The sequence below is a fragment of the Thermothelomyces thermophilus genome, chromosome 2 (assembly GCF_000226095.1).
Source record: "Thermothelomyces thermophilus ATCC 42464 chromosome 2, complete sequence".
NCBI lineage: Eukaryota > Fungi > Ascomycota > Sordariomycetes > Sordariales > Chaetomiaceae > Thermothelomyces > Thermothelomyces thermophilus.
Genome location: NC_016473.1, coordinates 5,342,509 through 5,355,828, shown reverse-complemented (window position 1 = coordinate 5,355,828; position 13,320 = coordinate 5,342,509). Strand labels below are relative to the sequence as shown.

Genomic DNA, 13,320 nt, shown 5'->3' with positions numbered 1-13,320 from the left:
TCAATGCCTATGACTTCTGAAAAGCCCGCTTGTTTCGAACCATTTGCTCCAGCAAGCCGACTCCAGCCCTCACGCCGTCAATGACCAGGAGTTCCCGGGCGTACCTTGAGCCGTACTGTTCTAGAGCCACGGATCGGATGATCTCTTCCAAACCAGCCATGCCAGCGCAACCCATAACAACACACTCCACGTCCCCCTTGGACAGGAGCCGCGCCGTCGCCTCACCCAGTTTCTCCTTGACCATTTTCGGGTCTACGCCTCCGTGAAAGTCACCCGCATTTAGCCCTGTAGTTTCCACTCCGGCGAACTTGGTGCTGAGATCCTGGGATTGCGTCCCCAAGAACTGGCTCACCCCTTGGGTCAAGTGACTCTCCCAAAACTTCCCCGTTGTCACGATCCCCCATTTCTTATTCGGGCGCAAGAGCGACAAGCACGTAATGATGCTGGCCTCGAAAATGCCCATCACGGACAGCCTGTCAAACTCGCCCTCCTTCTCGGCCAGTACGCCTACCAGCGGATGGACGCTGAAGCAGGCCACTAGCACTGCGTCGTATTGGCGCAGCAGTCCTGTTGCTTCCAAGTCCTTGCTTACGACCCGGCAGCTCGTCTGAACATCCTCGCCGTCATTAATACTTTCTGGGCTCTCTCCTGGCGCCGTATACGTATGAACCTCGGTGGACTAAAGGCGTTAGCCGGGCCAACGAGAACGGCACCTGCCGCCCTACTCGAGAGATACCCGGGTGCATACTTGGGATAACTCCATGTGTCTGAGACCCTGTTCCAAGCCATGTGTCATTCTTGTGGATGAGTTAGGGTTCAGGACCAGGATTTTGGTGGTCCTTCTAACGAGGTTGGCCGCCATCGTGTGGGCTGGGACTTCTGACGCAGATTCTTGCGGCGTGGAATAACTGTTTCTCGGGAGGGCCTTCACACCATGACTCTCCGATTCCAACGTTTGTTGGCTGTACCTTGATCAATGTGTTTCGCTGGCTTGCAGACCCACTTGTGCCATGATGAAGTTGTGCTTGGTTGCTCTGCGGGGTATCACGTGGGGTCCGCAGTCCCCTGGTGGGCCCCAGCCACAGCACTCCGCTGACGCACTTGCAAGAAGAGGCAGCAAGCACAAAGCTGGCTCCCCATCCTCAAGGTCTGCCAGCCCAGGCCGCGACCCCACCATCAAGAACGTCTCCACGGGCCGTCACCACCTCCCCCCGTAGCTTGCTGTCAACACCCAACAGCTCGGTTCGCCGGCCGCAAACAATCTCCGCCCCAGCGTCGCTCTGTTCTTCTGCATCTCCCTTCTGCCATCCAACCGTAACCATGGCGAATCCACCCCCCATAGGTGAGACCAATTGCCCGATCCGGCCTCGATGCAGCGACGTCAATGTGGCGCCCACCCGAGCACCATGCATCACGCACCGGAGCTGACTTGATTGTTCGACGCGCCAACAGTGCTCGATGGCGGTACCGGTTTTCTCAAGGTTGGCTATGCCGGCCAGAACTTCCCCGAGTTCCAATACCCGTCCATCGTCGGCCGGCCAATCCTCCGTACCGAAGAGAAGGGCAGCAGCGACATGGTAATCAAGGACATCATGTGCGGAGATGAGGCCGCGGAGGCGCGCACCATGCTCCAGATTAGCTACCCGATGGAGAACGGCATCGTCAAGAAGTGGGACGACATGCAGCATCTCTGGGACTACACCTTTTACGAAAAGTTGAAGATTGACCCCCGCGGCCGCAAGATCCTCCTCACCGAACCGCCGTTGAACCCTCTGAAGAACCGCGAGCAGATGTGTGAGGTCATGTTTGAGCGGTATGGGTTTGGCGGAGTCTACGTTGCCATTCAGGCCGTTTTGGCGCTCTATGCCCAAGGTACCAAAAAAAAAAAAAAAATACCAAGATCTTGTCCGAGCTCTTGCAGCAAGGAGAACCCAGCACTGACTCTGTTCACTCTGCGCAGGTCTCAGCTCCGGTGTGGTTGTCGACTCGGGCGACGGTGTGACACACATCGTCCCTGTTTATGAATCCGTCGTCCTCAACCACCTCACACGCCGCCTCGACGTGGCTGGCCGCGACGTCACCCGCAATCTCATCGCCCTCCTGCTCCGCAGAGGATATGCGCTGAACCGGACCGCCGATTTCGAGACGGTGCGCCAGATCAAGGAGAAGCTCTGCTACGTTTCGTACGACCTGGAGTTGGACAAGCGGTTAAGCGAGGACACGACGGTTCTGGTGGAGAGCTACACGCTGCCCGACGGGCGGGTGATCCGCGTGGGCTCGGAACGGTTCGAGGCGCCCGAGTGCCTGTTCCAACCGCACCTGGTCGACTGCGACCAGCCCGGCATCGCCGAGTTCCTCTTCAACACCATCCAATCCGCCGATGTCGACGTCCGCTCGGCCCTCTTCAAGGCCATTGTCTTGTCGGGCGGCAGCAGCATGTACCCGGGCCTGCCGTCCCGTCTGGAGAAGGAGCTCAAGCAGCTGTGGCTCACGCGAGTGCTGGGAGGAAACCCGGAACGGTTGAGCAAGTTCAAGGTCAGGATAGAAGACCCGCCGCGGAGAAGGCACATGGTCTTCCTCGGCGGTGCCGTCCTGGCCAACATCATGGCCGACAACGAGAACATGTGGATCTCGAAGCAGGAATGGGAGGAACAGGGCCCTCGGGTTCTAGAGAAGCTGGGCCCGAGATAGGCCAGTTCGGAAACAGTAGCAAGCGTCGCAATTTTTTTTTTTTAGACGAACGAAGATTGAAGACGGTATCATCATTATGCCGACGCTGTGTCACTCCTCTTGCAGCTGTTGCAGGCGCGGAAAGTGACCCCTCTCATCTCAAAAATGGCAAACGATGCATCTTGGACAAGAGAAGCAGGAAGCCGGCGAGCCAATGAATAGCAAACTACACGGAGGAGGCCATAATGGTCAGGGCTTCGACTCGCCCTCTTCGACGGTCCGTCCGCCCGCTCGTCAGGCCAAGATGCCGCTGAATCAGCTGTGCCCAGCGCGCGCTAACATTGGCCCGTTCTCCTGGTTTAGAAAAAGCGAGTACAAGTACTCCGTACGAGTGGTTAGTACGGATTACATTACGTAGCACAGTACGGATATGCATCCGTATCTCGCAGGCGCTCCACTGGAAGACAAGTAGCACCTCGGCGGGCCTCCTGCCGCGCCAAGCCACTCCGGAGACCGGGATCCATTGCCAACCCATACCTTGCAGCACGCAAACTCCGAGTTCTGTAACTCCCTATCACTTCGTATCATTCGCATCCTCAACCCGGAGCTCTCCATCAACCTGCCAATGGATTGCGCGGCCGTTTGTCGTTTTGGGCAGCAATGAGCGCGCACGGCAGCGCCGGCAAATTTCGCTACTTTAGCTAAACGCTCCGAATTCTCCGCACTTTGCGCCAATCCGTCGGTCTTTGCTGACTCGTCTCATTCGGTAATCGCGACCCATCTGGGCCCATCCAGTCAACTTTTGGCCTCCGAGCGGTCCCTGGTACCCAGCAGGTCCAGCAAATGAGCCTCACAAATCCGCCGTCAACAGCGACAGGCCCGGGGTCGGTCTCCGCCGTCCGAACCCAGACGTTGAAGAGGAGCGTGCAGGCCGCTTTTGAAGGTAAGGTTTTATGGATCTTTAATTTCTTTGCCTTCGCTTTCTATCATCCATCTCTGCTGTCCTCTTTTTTTGCCTTGGTGTCTCGCCCATCCAGGCGAACCCCATCCTCTTCCTGCACCAGGGCTGTGGCTACCCGAGGAGCCCGAGCTTTGTCAAGGTCCTCACTCGGCTTCTCTCATCTTCCCTTTTGGGTGATCCTGCCCCTTTAGGGACGGCGGTTCTCAACTTTAATTTCTTCACGGTTTCCTGCCACGGCCTGCTTCAGCGGCTTTCTTGCAATCCTTGATTCGGCAGTCTCTTCCGGGCCGTTATGGAAAATCGTCAACATGCTCCGCCGTTCTCGACTATCCAGCTCTCGACGACACACCGGTACCTCAAGTCATATGGCATCGGTGCTGCCTGGTCGGGGCCCTCGGGTCTGATGGGCCGTCACCATGCGTCCGCAGGTCACCCGATCTTCCCTCTACACGGCTTGGCTGGTGGAGCGTCGGACGCCGCCATGAGCCAGACCAGACGCCTGAGGGCTGAAGTCAGCTCCCAGCCGAGGCCTTGTCAGTCATCACACTCGTTTCGGTCTTGTTCTTTGTGTTGTTCAGTTTTTCTCCACACAGGAGCCGGACTCTCGTCTTTTCTCACCACCCGCATGAAAAAGCTAACTCGGCCGCACAGATCCGGCGGACCGCGGGACCGGGGCCACGGGCTACCAGAGCAAGGTCAGGGTGACGGACAAGTACAAGGTCATCGGCTTCATTAGCAGCGGAACGTATGGCCGCGTTTACAAGGCGCTGGGCCGCCATGGCCAGCAGGGCGAGTTTGCCATCAAGAAGTTCAAGCCGGACAAGGAAGGCGAGCAGGCGTCGTACACGGGCATCTCCCAGTCAGCGGTTCGCGAGATGGCTCTCTGTTCCGAGCTCAGCCATCCCAACGTGATCCGGCTCATCGAGATCATACTCGAGGACAAGTGCATCTTCATGGTGTTTGAGTATGCCGAGCACGACCTCCTCCAAATCATCCATCACCACACCCAGCAACCACGCCACCCCATCCCGCCGAGCACCATCAAGAGCATCATGTTCCAGCTGCTCAACGGCTGCCAGTATCTGCACTCCAACTGGGTGCTCCACCGCGACCTGAAACCGGCAAACATCATGGTCACGTCGAGTGGCGAAGTCAAGATTGGCGACCTCGGGCTGGCCCGTCTGTCCTACAAACCCCTCCATAGCCTCTACAGCGGCGACAAGGTGGTGGTGACCATCTGGTACCGCGCCCCGGAGCTGCTCCTCGGCAGCCGCCACTACACCCCGGCCATCGACATGTGGGCCGTCGGCTGCATCTTTGCCGAGCTGCTCTCGCTTCGGCCCATCTTCAAGGGTGAGGAGGCCAAGATGGACAGCAAGAAGACGGTACCATTTCAGCGCAACCAGATGCAAAAGATTGTTGACATTCTGGGCCTGCCCACCAAGGAGCGCTGGCCGCTGCTGACGAGCATGCCCGAGTATAGCCAGCTCCCGACGCTGCAGCCTCCGGTCCCGCACGGGGGCGGCGGCGGCGGCGGCGGTGGGCACCATCACCACCACGGCCATCACCACTCCCACCATTACCAGACGCACCAGCGCCAGGCAGCCGGTGCGGGGGTGAGCCACCTTGAGAAGTGGTACTACAACACCATCAACCAGCAGACAGGCGGGTCCGGACCCGGGGCGGGCACGAGCCCGCTGGCGAGCCTGGGCGCCGAGGGCTACAAGCTGCTGGCGGGACTGCTCGAGTATGACCCGGAGAAGCGGCTGACGGCCGCGGCGGCGCTGCAGCACCCCTTCTTCAGCACGGGTGACCCGGTCAGCGCGAACTGCTTCGAGGGGCTCAAGACCGAGTACCCACACCGCCGAGTCAGCCAGGACGACAACGACATACGCACGAGCTCCCTGCCGGGGACGAAGCGAAGTGGGTTGCCGGACGACTCACTGAGGCCGGGAAAGAGGGTCAAGGAGGGATAGCTGAGGAGACTCGATTGCGTCGATATTTTTCTTTCCTTGCCTTTTTTTGTCTGTCTTACACCGGGATAGCGTAATGAGTTGAGGCATTAGTTTGGCGTTCAGATGGCGTTGGGAAAGGAGCTCGAAAGCATGTGTTTGGCGTCTTCCACACGGGATGGGGTGTATGAGGGCGGCCTAATCAGGAAGCTTAAGGTAGAGCTGAAAGTAGAAGAGGTACATAGGGGATGAGGGTCTTCTAGTCGACAATGACAACACAAACACGGCTACCGCATTTTAGATCTCATGCGCCACTTCACTTTTGAGCTGTGTTCCATTCCTTCTGACTTTGTCAAATTCGGAACGCTGCCAATTGACCTATCCTCCCTTCCCTTCTCCTCACTCGACTCTTGGGTATAGACAATGTTCCTCCGGGCTATGGGTCGAACAGATCAAGACAAAAGATGAGAAAAAACGGGGAGACACCTTTGCGTAGCACACCCCGGGCATTAAGATCTAAAAAAGAAAAAGAAAAAAAAGAGGTCGTGAAAGTGTAGACGTAACAGAAACATGGGGGGAGAGTGCGAGCGCTGAAGCGTGCAGTAGTAGACAAGACATGGCAGTGGCAGCAGAAAACATGACAGTATTATGACAAGATAAAAAAAAAGGTCCCCTCCCGCTCGCACCCCGGCAGATGAAGACTCTCAGGTTGTCCTCGACGTGCTCTCTCCTCTTGGCCGCCTGGCGTAGCAGTTGGGAAGATGTGCCATTTCTGGTGTTCAAGTGGTTGGTCAGTCGTCGGGACGATCTGGTCATGATCGTCTGAGGCACTGAAGCTGTTGGATGGGTGACCTCGGATCGGCTCGGGTGGATTTGGGGGAGGGGTGTGTGTGCTGCGGGTGGTGGTATCGAAAGGGGAGCGTTACGGACGATTCACGAGGCGGGTCTGGCCCGCTCATTTCCCGCCGTACTTGGGCATCTTCTTGATGTTGTCCGACAGCCAGCTGAAGCCCTCCGTCAGGCCCTCGCCCTCAATGGCGATGGCCGGCTGGACGAACCACGGCCGTTCCTTGAGCTTGGAGAGCTCGAGCCTCTCGGTGATCGTTTGCGGGTCCATGGCTGTTGGCACAAGAGCATCATCAGTACATGGGACCTTTCGATAGGGGGAGGGACGTATTCAAGAGTAACACATACCGCCTTGGATATCTTGCTTGTTCGCAAATACCAGCAGCAGGCAGTCCGACATTTCCAAGTCGTTCAGGATACGATGCAGTTCTGTCTTGGCCTCGTCGATCCGCTTATGGTCCGATGAATCGACGACAAAAACAAGACCCTGAGTTCCTACCCGTGAGGGTTAGCTTACCGAGAAGATCATTGCTTCGGAATCCTCGTTTCGCCATTGTGCTTACCGCTGTAGTAATGCCGCCAGAGGGGGCGGATCTTGTCCTGTCCACCGACGTCCCACATGTTGAACTTGATGTTCTTGTAGGTGAAAGCCTCCACGTTGAACCCGACGGTTGGGATGGTCGTCATGGTCTGGTTGAGCTTAAGTTTGTAGAGGATGGTGGTCTTGCCCGCGGCATCGAGGCCAAGCATCAGAATGCGCACTTCTTTGGATCCGAAGAGCTTGCCAAAGAGGCTAGAAACGGACAGCGAGGCGCCCATCTTGTCTGTCTATTATGCTACCCTTGAAGGCCGTCTAGGAGAACTCGTGGCTTGTCGTGGTAAATGGAACCCGCTGCGTCACGATGAGCGCAGAGGTGGCCGGCTAGTGCTGGAGGGAATGATGAAGTGTGTCGTCGCACTAGAGCGATGCTGCAGGACCAGAGATATCCTGGCGGAGGCAGACAGGTCAGCGTAGGTGTCGAAGGAAACACGTCGCCAGCCGCAGGAACGAGGAGGCAACGTAGAGATGCGCGTGAAATGAGAGGCCGTACCGAGTGGTCGCTGTGTACTGTTGCACTGACAACGAGGCGGGTATGGGAATTGCGGTGTGCGGTGCTTGGTCAGGAATGTAGCTCGGCACACATCAACAAGCGAGGGTTGAGGCGGGAAAGTTTTTGGGTCGGATAATGTCTCCGAGAACAAGGTGATTGCAGATCCAAATGGTAGTTATCCAGGTTGTGGGCGCGGAGAGTCGCGCTTTCTCCCCTGACCGGGACTCAAGGTCTGCTGCATGCTTCGAAAAGACGGGGGGTTCTTGGAATTGATTACCCCTGATATTTCAGCCAATCAGGCGCATTTCAGGCTCGGTTAGCGGAGGGCCTGTACACAGGCCATCGGTAGGTGGGTGGAGTTTGGCTCGCTTATCGAAGTGGAGCCAAGACAGGTACGAAGAAACTTGGTACTGGATGGAAGTGCGGATTAATCCGTGCTCCGTACTCCGTACATTCCTTTACGAAGTGCATTATCAAGGTAGTATCATCCGTACGACACAGGTCCATATATATCATGCCACATCATATCCTCTCGTCTCAACAGAGAACTTGGAATAAAACACCCAGATAATCTCAGGTACCTGAGCATTCGTGAACGGGCCCCGGAGAAAGGGAGAAGGGGGGGGGGGGGGGAGGGGGAAACAGCCTAGTTTCTATATTCGACAACGAACCGCCTTTCGACGAGCTGCAGCGTGACATTGTTCTCCTCGCCCTCGAAACGCAGGCTGACTTTGCCTGTTGCCGCATCTGTCCCCATCACCTCGGCCTTGTAGAACGTGGTACTGTCGGGATAGAGTGCCAACACGGTTTTCCCCTTCTCGAGCTCTGGAAGGTCGACGCCTGCTGGCGGTATTGGAATCATGCTGCTCGCGCTGGTGCGGTACTCGACCCTTTGGTCCGGCGGCAGGTCGGGATCGGCGTCCTGCACCTTGTACCTCCGTGACTTGCCCTCGCCGAGCACCTGCTGCACCTTTCCAAGCATCCATTCCGTGCTCTCGGTCGTAGTCGTCGGTTTCGGCTTGAAGACCACATCCTGGCCTTTGAAGAATGATATCCTGGCTCGTTGCGCCGCTGTAGCAGCGAGTCCTCCAGAGTCGGGAGGCACGCTGTCGGCCTTGCCGGGTGTGTCGCGGTCTCCACCGCGTGGAGGGACACTGTCGCGGTTTGCCGAGCGGTCGCTTCCAGCGCCGGCGCTGCCGCCGAGTTTCCTCCCGACCGGAGACGGCACGGGCGAATCTCCGGAACCGTCAAACTCGTACACCGAACCGGGGTCGCGGTCCCGGTCTCGGTCCCGGTCCTTGTCTCGGTCCTTCTCACGTGCACTAGCCGCAGCCGCTCGCGCTGATGCCGACCTGCTGGACGCCGACAGCAACCCGCTCGGCCTCTCGCGGGCTGACAAACCCGATGCGCCGGCCGCCTGCGCCTCGGCATCCTCCCTGGCCTTAACCAATGCCCTCAGCACAGTGACGTGCTCGATCAGCGCGTCGATCTGCTGCTTCGACGTATCAGATCCCTTGACACCGCTCCTGAGTAGGCTGTCGAGCTTCTGCTCCTCGGCGGCAATGTCGACTGTATCCTTGTTCTTAGCGATGTAGCTGTCTTGGGCGATGATGGCGCGGAGAGAGTCGTTGCTGCTATTGACGCCGTCCACCATCGTCCGTATGTCGTCTTTGATCTGGCTCCACAGATGCGCTTCTTCCCCCTGAGTGCTGCCGCTATTGCGGTTGGGCCCGCGCGAGTTCCGGTTGCGCGATGACATGACGGGCGCGGAGGGGTCGAGACAGCGCGTCAGATCGCGTCTCCCCAATAAAACCCAACCAAATGAATCTCAAACTTTCTCAGCAGGTGAGTGTCGCGTCTCGTCCCTTCTCCTCAACTCGAAGGGGCCAGTTGACGGACCAAATTTCCCACCGAGCTTGCGGCGGCAGTGATGATCTGTTGTTCGCCACGTCAGCCTGGCGTGGTTTCTTCGAATGCGGATAATGCTAGAGAAATTCGAGGGATTCTGCAAGTAAAACCCCTTCCTCACGTCGCCTTATAGGGCGGTTGTTGATCTCGAGCTGACGCGTTGAATGACGTCGAACAACCCAACAACCGATTGGCGAACCAAAACGGGAACCGATCTTTACTGGGCGTCCATTCTGGTCATCAAACGTATATAGTTTTGGTGCCCGAGTGTAAGGAAAGGCTGTGCTCACACTGGTTGACCTAGATTGAAAGTATTATCTACTCGGGTTTAATGAAGTAAGCTGCAATCTGATCCTATTGATGCATCATGGTTGGTTACCGTGATCGATACTTGCAGAGCAGTGGAGGAGGGTATTTGGCAGTTTCTCGGCTGGCCCCATCTCCCAGACTCTGGGCCCCACAGATTGGACCTCGCTACTCCGTAGGGCACAGTGTGAATGCGGACAAATCACGTGTTTGACGCCCAAACGGTCGCCATACGCGCACCTTCTTGCACAGTATCTTTCGCGTTGCTATAACTCAGGTACGAAGTACCTTCTTGCCCATTTGCTCTGGTGAAGCTCCATCTCAACCCCGCCGTCCAGTGACGTAAAAGCGAGGGGTTCAGGCTCCGCAACCCCAGAGCAGGTGCGCCTCTCCACATCCAGCCCCTCCTTGTTCGCGAAAGAAAAACATTGCCGTGCTTCTAGGGAAGGGACATCACCTCTCCGCGATCACTGGGACGTCACGGCTTCCCGAGAGACTTCGAGGAACACAGGCTTCCTATATTACCTTACCTCGCGATGCAAGTGCCACTGATTCGCCTCCAATGCGGGGCCAATTCGTATGAGTGGGGGAAGAAGGGCAGTTCGTCTGCTGTCGCCAGGTTTGCTGCCGCGACACCGTCTTCCGACTTTACAATTGAGGATGATAGGCCATACGCCGAGGCATGCTTGCCTTCGTTTCCCGTTTTGAGGTCATGAACTAACGACATCGTCCTTCAGTTGTGGATGGGCACCCATCCGTCGAACCCATCCAAAGACCTTAGCACCGGCCGCACCCTTCTCGATCTTGTCCAGGACAACAAGGCGCTTTTGTCCCCGTCTGTCGCTGCCCGCTACGACAACAAGGTTCCTTTCCTCTTCAAGGTCTTGTCGATCAACAAGGCCCTATCGATCCAGGCCCATCCCAACAAGAAGCTAGCCGAGGAGCTCCACCGCAAAGACCCCAAAAACTATCCCGATGACAATCACAAGCCCGAGATGGCCATTGCCATCACTCCCTTTGAGGGTCTCTGCGGCTTCCGGCCACTGGGTGAGATAGCACACTTCTTGGAGTCGGTTCCCCCGCTGCGTCAGCTTGTGGGTGATGACAACGCTCGGGAGTTTGCCGGCATCGTCAGACAGAACAAGGACAATGATTCCAAGGATGCGGTGGAACAGAACAAGAAGGCTTTGCAAAAGATATTCGGCGCTCTGATGTCGTCGTCCGAAGCCGACATGGCTGCGGCCGCCAAAGTACTCGTCGAGTCTGCGGCGACCGCCGGGGCGGACTTCGCAGCAGGTGGTGTTGCTGCGACTTCTGGGTCAACCCTCGCCGAATTGGTTCAGCGCCTCCACGGCCAGTTTGGTGCAGACTACGGTCTCTTCGTCCTCTTTTTCCTCAACTTTGTCACGCTACAGCCCGGTGAAGCTCTCTTCCTCCGGGCCGACGACATTCACGCCTACGTGAGCGGCGACATTATCGAGTGCATGGCGAGCAGCGATAACGTCGTCCGCGCCGGCTTCACTCCGAAGTTCAAAGACGTCGACACACTCGTCAATATGCTGACGTACAGCTACGCCCCGATCGACGAGCAAAAGATGGGACCTAGCGACTACCCGTACGCAACGCTCAACCGAACTGGCTACAGCTCTGGGTCTACCATCTCCTTCTATGATCCACCAATCGAGGAGTTTAGCGTAATACGAACGAACCTCAAGGAGAGCGGATCCAAGGCGACGTTTGATCCGGTGGACGGCCCCAGCATCATCATCTGCACTGCCGGTAAGGGCAAGATCTCGGTCGGCCCGACGGCCCAGGAGGTCAAGGAGGGGTATGTATTCTTTGTCGGGGCGAGCGCAAAATGCGTGCTCGAGTCGGAGGGGTCGAGCGAGGACGATGAGTTCATCACGTTCAAGGCATTCTGCGATGTTGAGGAACACCGAGGCGCCTCACTATAGGCCTGGAGAGCATCTGCTCCTCCCGAAGACGTGACTTCGGTCAGATGGAGCTGGAAAAGCGAGGTTATTTTTCGTTATAATAGTTACCATGAATGATGCCAACTGACAGCAGACTTGGCTTGCCTACGCAAAATAACTTGCGGTCTGCTCCGTCTTTTGGATCAATCGTCCAGTGTTCTACCGCGCCAGACATATGCAGATATCTGAGACCTACCTCCGTTACCGAGGTAATTAACATTTAGATAACTCGGAGCGCTGGCAGGTATGGTGAACCTGCTACTCCGTCACCTCGCCGGCACACACACGTGTAGAGCAACACTGTCTCTCGTGTGCCGGCGAGGCTCTAACTGCTTCATGACTTAGGCGACAAGTATGTCGTATTTGTATGCACATACATGCATGCATGTACTCCGTTACTGTATGTACTGTCCAGACCTCTAAAACCCACCGCGAACCAACCTGAAAGAGCCCTGGGAAGCGGTTCCGGGCGCAGTTGCATGGCATTTTCACCACTGCCAGGTCGACACTGTTCTCAGGGGATTCTTTCTGGAGTTCAGCGTCTCCTTAGGGGGGTAGCTCACACTCATACGCCGGTGACCAACCGTGGCGGGATCCCAAGACGGGGTTCTGCCGATGCGTCGCGGCGGGGGAGGCCGGCGAATTCATTGTTCGCCTGCTCCCCGACGACATCAAGAAGAGGTTCCAGGGGTACTACGGCAACGAAGCCGCCACCAACTCCAAGATCCTGCGCGATGTGTTTAAGAAGGGAGATGCCTGGTGCGTGACCATGTACTCCTTTATCTTTCCCTCTTTCCTTTCTGTCCCTTCCTCACTCACTCACTCACTCACTCTCTCTCTCTCTCTCCCCCGGTTGCTGGCTGGCTGGCTAACAAAGAGTTTCGGACATTTGGATTGAATTCGATTAGGTTTCGCTCAGGCAATGTGCTGCGGTGGGACGGCGACGGGCGAGTCTACTTCCACGACCGGATCGGCGACACGTTCCGGTGGAAGAGCGAGAACGTTGTCGACGGCCGAGGTGGCGCAGGTGCTGGGCCTGCACCCGGCGGTGCGGGAGGCCAACGTGTACCGGGTGCAGCTGGGTCGTATTGGGGCATGGTTTCGCTCACGATCATGTAGGCGCATAGCTTGCCTGCTCAGGTAATTAATCATTTATTACTCATGGAGCCACCAAGAGGGACAAGCTGTTGGACAAGCTTCTGGCCAGATCGGGGATGATCTGTCTGGAGCTGCTTGATTGAACCCTCGCCGTTGTTGTATGCCAGGGGTAAGTGCTATTAATCAATTAGTTGCACTATTGCTTTGTATGTTGGGTACCGCACCTTATAGTTGCGTCGAACCACGGTACCTAATATTAATAATGTACCAGCGCGTCAGCGAGGGCTGGCAACGGTCACACTATAGTCGTCAAAAATAGAACATGGAGGAATTGCAACAACCCAGACAACGTCGAGAGGTCGGAAAGACGATGCGGGCGGGATGCCGGCAGGGTTTATGAGATGGAGAGGCATCGTGTTGCTTAAGCGTGGTTGGTCGAAGGCATTTTAGGGCGTTGTTCATATTGTCTTTCTCATTTTATTTGTGTTCACTCCTTTCTTCTATTATCTCAAATG

The 13,320-nt window shown here is 56.7% G+C and overlaps 6 protein-coding genes across 6 annotated transcripts; 3 read left to right on the top strand and 3 right to left on the bottom strand.

The window, feature by feature from the left end:
* Positions 1–7: 7 nt before the first annotated feature.
* On the bottom strand, positions 8–862 carry MYCTH_2117728 (uncharacterized protein; the record flags this gene model as incomplete). Its single annotated transcript, XM_003662376.1, has 2 exons — positions 8–679; positions 749–862. The coding sequence occupies 2 exons, from the start codon at positions 860–862 to the stop codon at positions 8–10; spliced, it is 786 nt and encodes a 261-aa protein (XP_003662424.1).
* Positions 863–1,121: 259 nt separating this feature from the next.
* MYCTH_2303024 (actin-like protein) lies at positions 1,122–2,962 on the top strand. The gene is made up of 3 exons (XM_003662375.1): positions 1,122–1,342; positions 1,453–1,872; positions 1,961–2,962. The coding sequence occupies exons 1-3, from the start codon at positions 1,321–1,323 to the stop codon at positions 2,689–2,691; spliced, it is 1,173 nt and encodes a 390-aa protein (XP_003662423.1). The 5' UTR covers positions 1,122–1,320; the 3' UTR covers positions 2,692–2,962.
* Positions 2,963–3,257: 295 nt separating this feature from the next.
* On the top strand, positions 3,258–5,853 carry MYCTH_2303023 (uncharacterized protein). Its single transcript, XM_003662374.1, has 2 exons — positions 3,258–3,613; positions 4,283–5,853. The coding sequence occupies exons 1-2, from the start codon at positions 3,514–3,516 to the stop codon at positions 5,605–5,607; spliced, it is 1,425 nt and encodes a 474-aa protein (XP_003662422.1). The 5' UTR covers positions 3,258–3,513; the 3' UTR covers positions 5,608–5,853.
* A 219-nt stretch (positions 5,854–6,072) lies between these two features.
* On the bottom strand, positions 6,073–7,750 carry MYCTH_2303019 (uncharacterized protein). Its single transcript, XM_003662373.1, has 4 exons — positions 7,521–7,750; positions 6,993–7,417; positions 6,778–6,924; positions 6,073–6,702 (listed from the first exon to the last, which is right to left on the bottom strand). Exons 2-4 carry the CDS (start codon positions 7,246–7,248, stop codon positions 6,539–6,541), a joined length of 567 nt encoding a protein of 188 aa, XP_003662421.1. The 5' UTR covers positions 7,249–7,417; positions 7,521–7,750; the 3' UTR covers positions 6,073–6,538.
* Positions 7,751–8,166: 416 nt separating this feature from the next.
* On the bottom strand, positions 8,167–9,420 carry MYCTH_78048 (uncharacterized protein; the record flags this gene model as incomplete). The annotated part of the gene is made up of 1 exon (XM_003662372.1): positions 8,167–9,420. Exon 1 carries the CDS (start codon positions 9,277–9,279, stop codon positions 8,167–8,169), a length of 1,113 nt encoding a protein of 370 aa, XP_003662420.1. The 5' UTR covers positions 9,280–9,420.
* A 681-nt stretch (positions 9,421–10,101) lies between these two features.
* On the top strand, positions 10,102–11,983 carry MYCTH_2303016 (uncharacterized protein). The gene is made up of 2 exons (XM_003662371.1): positions 10,102–10,414; positions 10,472–11,983. Exons 1-2 carry the CDS (start codon positions 10,271–10,273, stop codon positions 11,687–11,689), a joined length of 1,362 nt encoding a protein of 453 aa, XP_003662419.1. The 5' UTR covers positions 10,102–10,270; the 3' UTR covers positions 11,690–11,983.
* The last annotated feature ends 1,337 nt before the right edge of the window (positions 11,984–13,320 follow it).

Excerpts from the sequence above, each read along its gene's own strand:
- MYCTH_2303024 (XM_003662375.1), top strand. The coding sequence starts at position 1,321 with ATGGCGAATCCACCCCCCATAG. Across the intron at positions 1,343-1,452 it reads GGCGAATCCACCCCCCATAG|TGCTCGATGGCGGTACCGGT; the intron begins GTGAGACCAATT and ends ACGCGCCAACAG. Across the intron at positions 1,873-1,960 it reads TTTGGCGCTCTATGCCCAAG|GTCTCAGCTCCGGTGTGGTT; the intron begins GTACCAAAAAAA and ends CACTCTGCGCAG.
- MYCTH_2303023 (XM_003662374.1), top strand. The coding sequence starts at position 3,514 with ATGAGCCTCACAAATCCGCCGTCAACAGCGACAGGCCCGGGGTCGGTC. Across the intron at positions 3,614-4,282 it reads CGTGCAGGCCGCTTTTGAAG|ATCCGGCGGACCGCGGGACC; the intron begins GTAAGGTTTTAT and ends TCGGCCGCACAG.
- MYCTH_2303019 (XM_003662373.1), bottom strand. The coding sequence starts at position 7,248 with ATGGGCGCCTCGCTGTCCGTTTCTAGCCTCTTTGGCAAGCTCTTCGGA. Across the intron at positions 6,925-6,992 it reads CTGGCGGCATTACTACAGCG|GAACTCAGGGTCTTGTTTTT; the intron begins GTAAGCACAATG and ends CCTCACGGGTAG. Across the intron at positions 6,703-6,777 it reads CAAGCAAGATATCCAAGGCG|CCATGGACCCGCAAACGATC; the intron begins GTATGTGTTACT and ends TTGTGCCAACAG.
- MYCTH_2303016 (XM_003662371.1), top strand. The coding sequence starts at position 10,271 with ATGCAAGTGCCACTGATTCGCCTCCAATGCGGGGCCAATTCGTATGAG. Across the intron at positions 10,415-10,471 it reads ATGATAGGCCATACGCCGAG|TTGTGGATGGGCACCCATCC; the intron begins GCATGCTTGCCT and ends ATCGTCCTTCAG.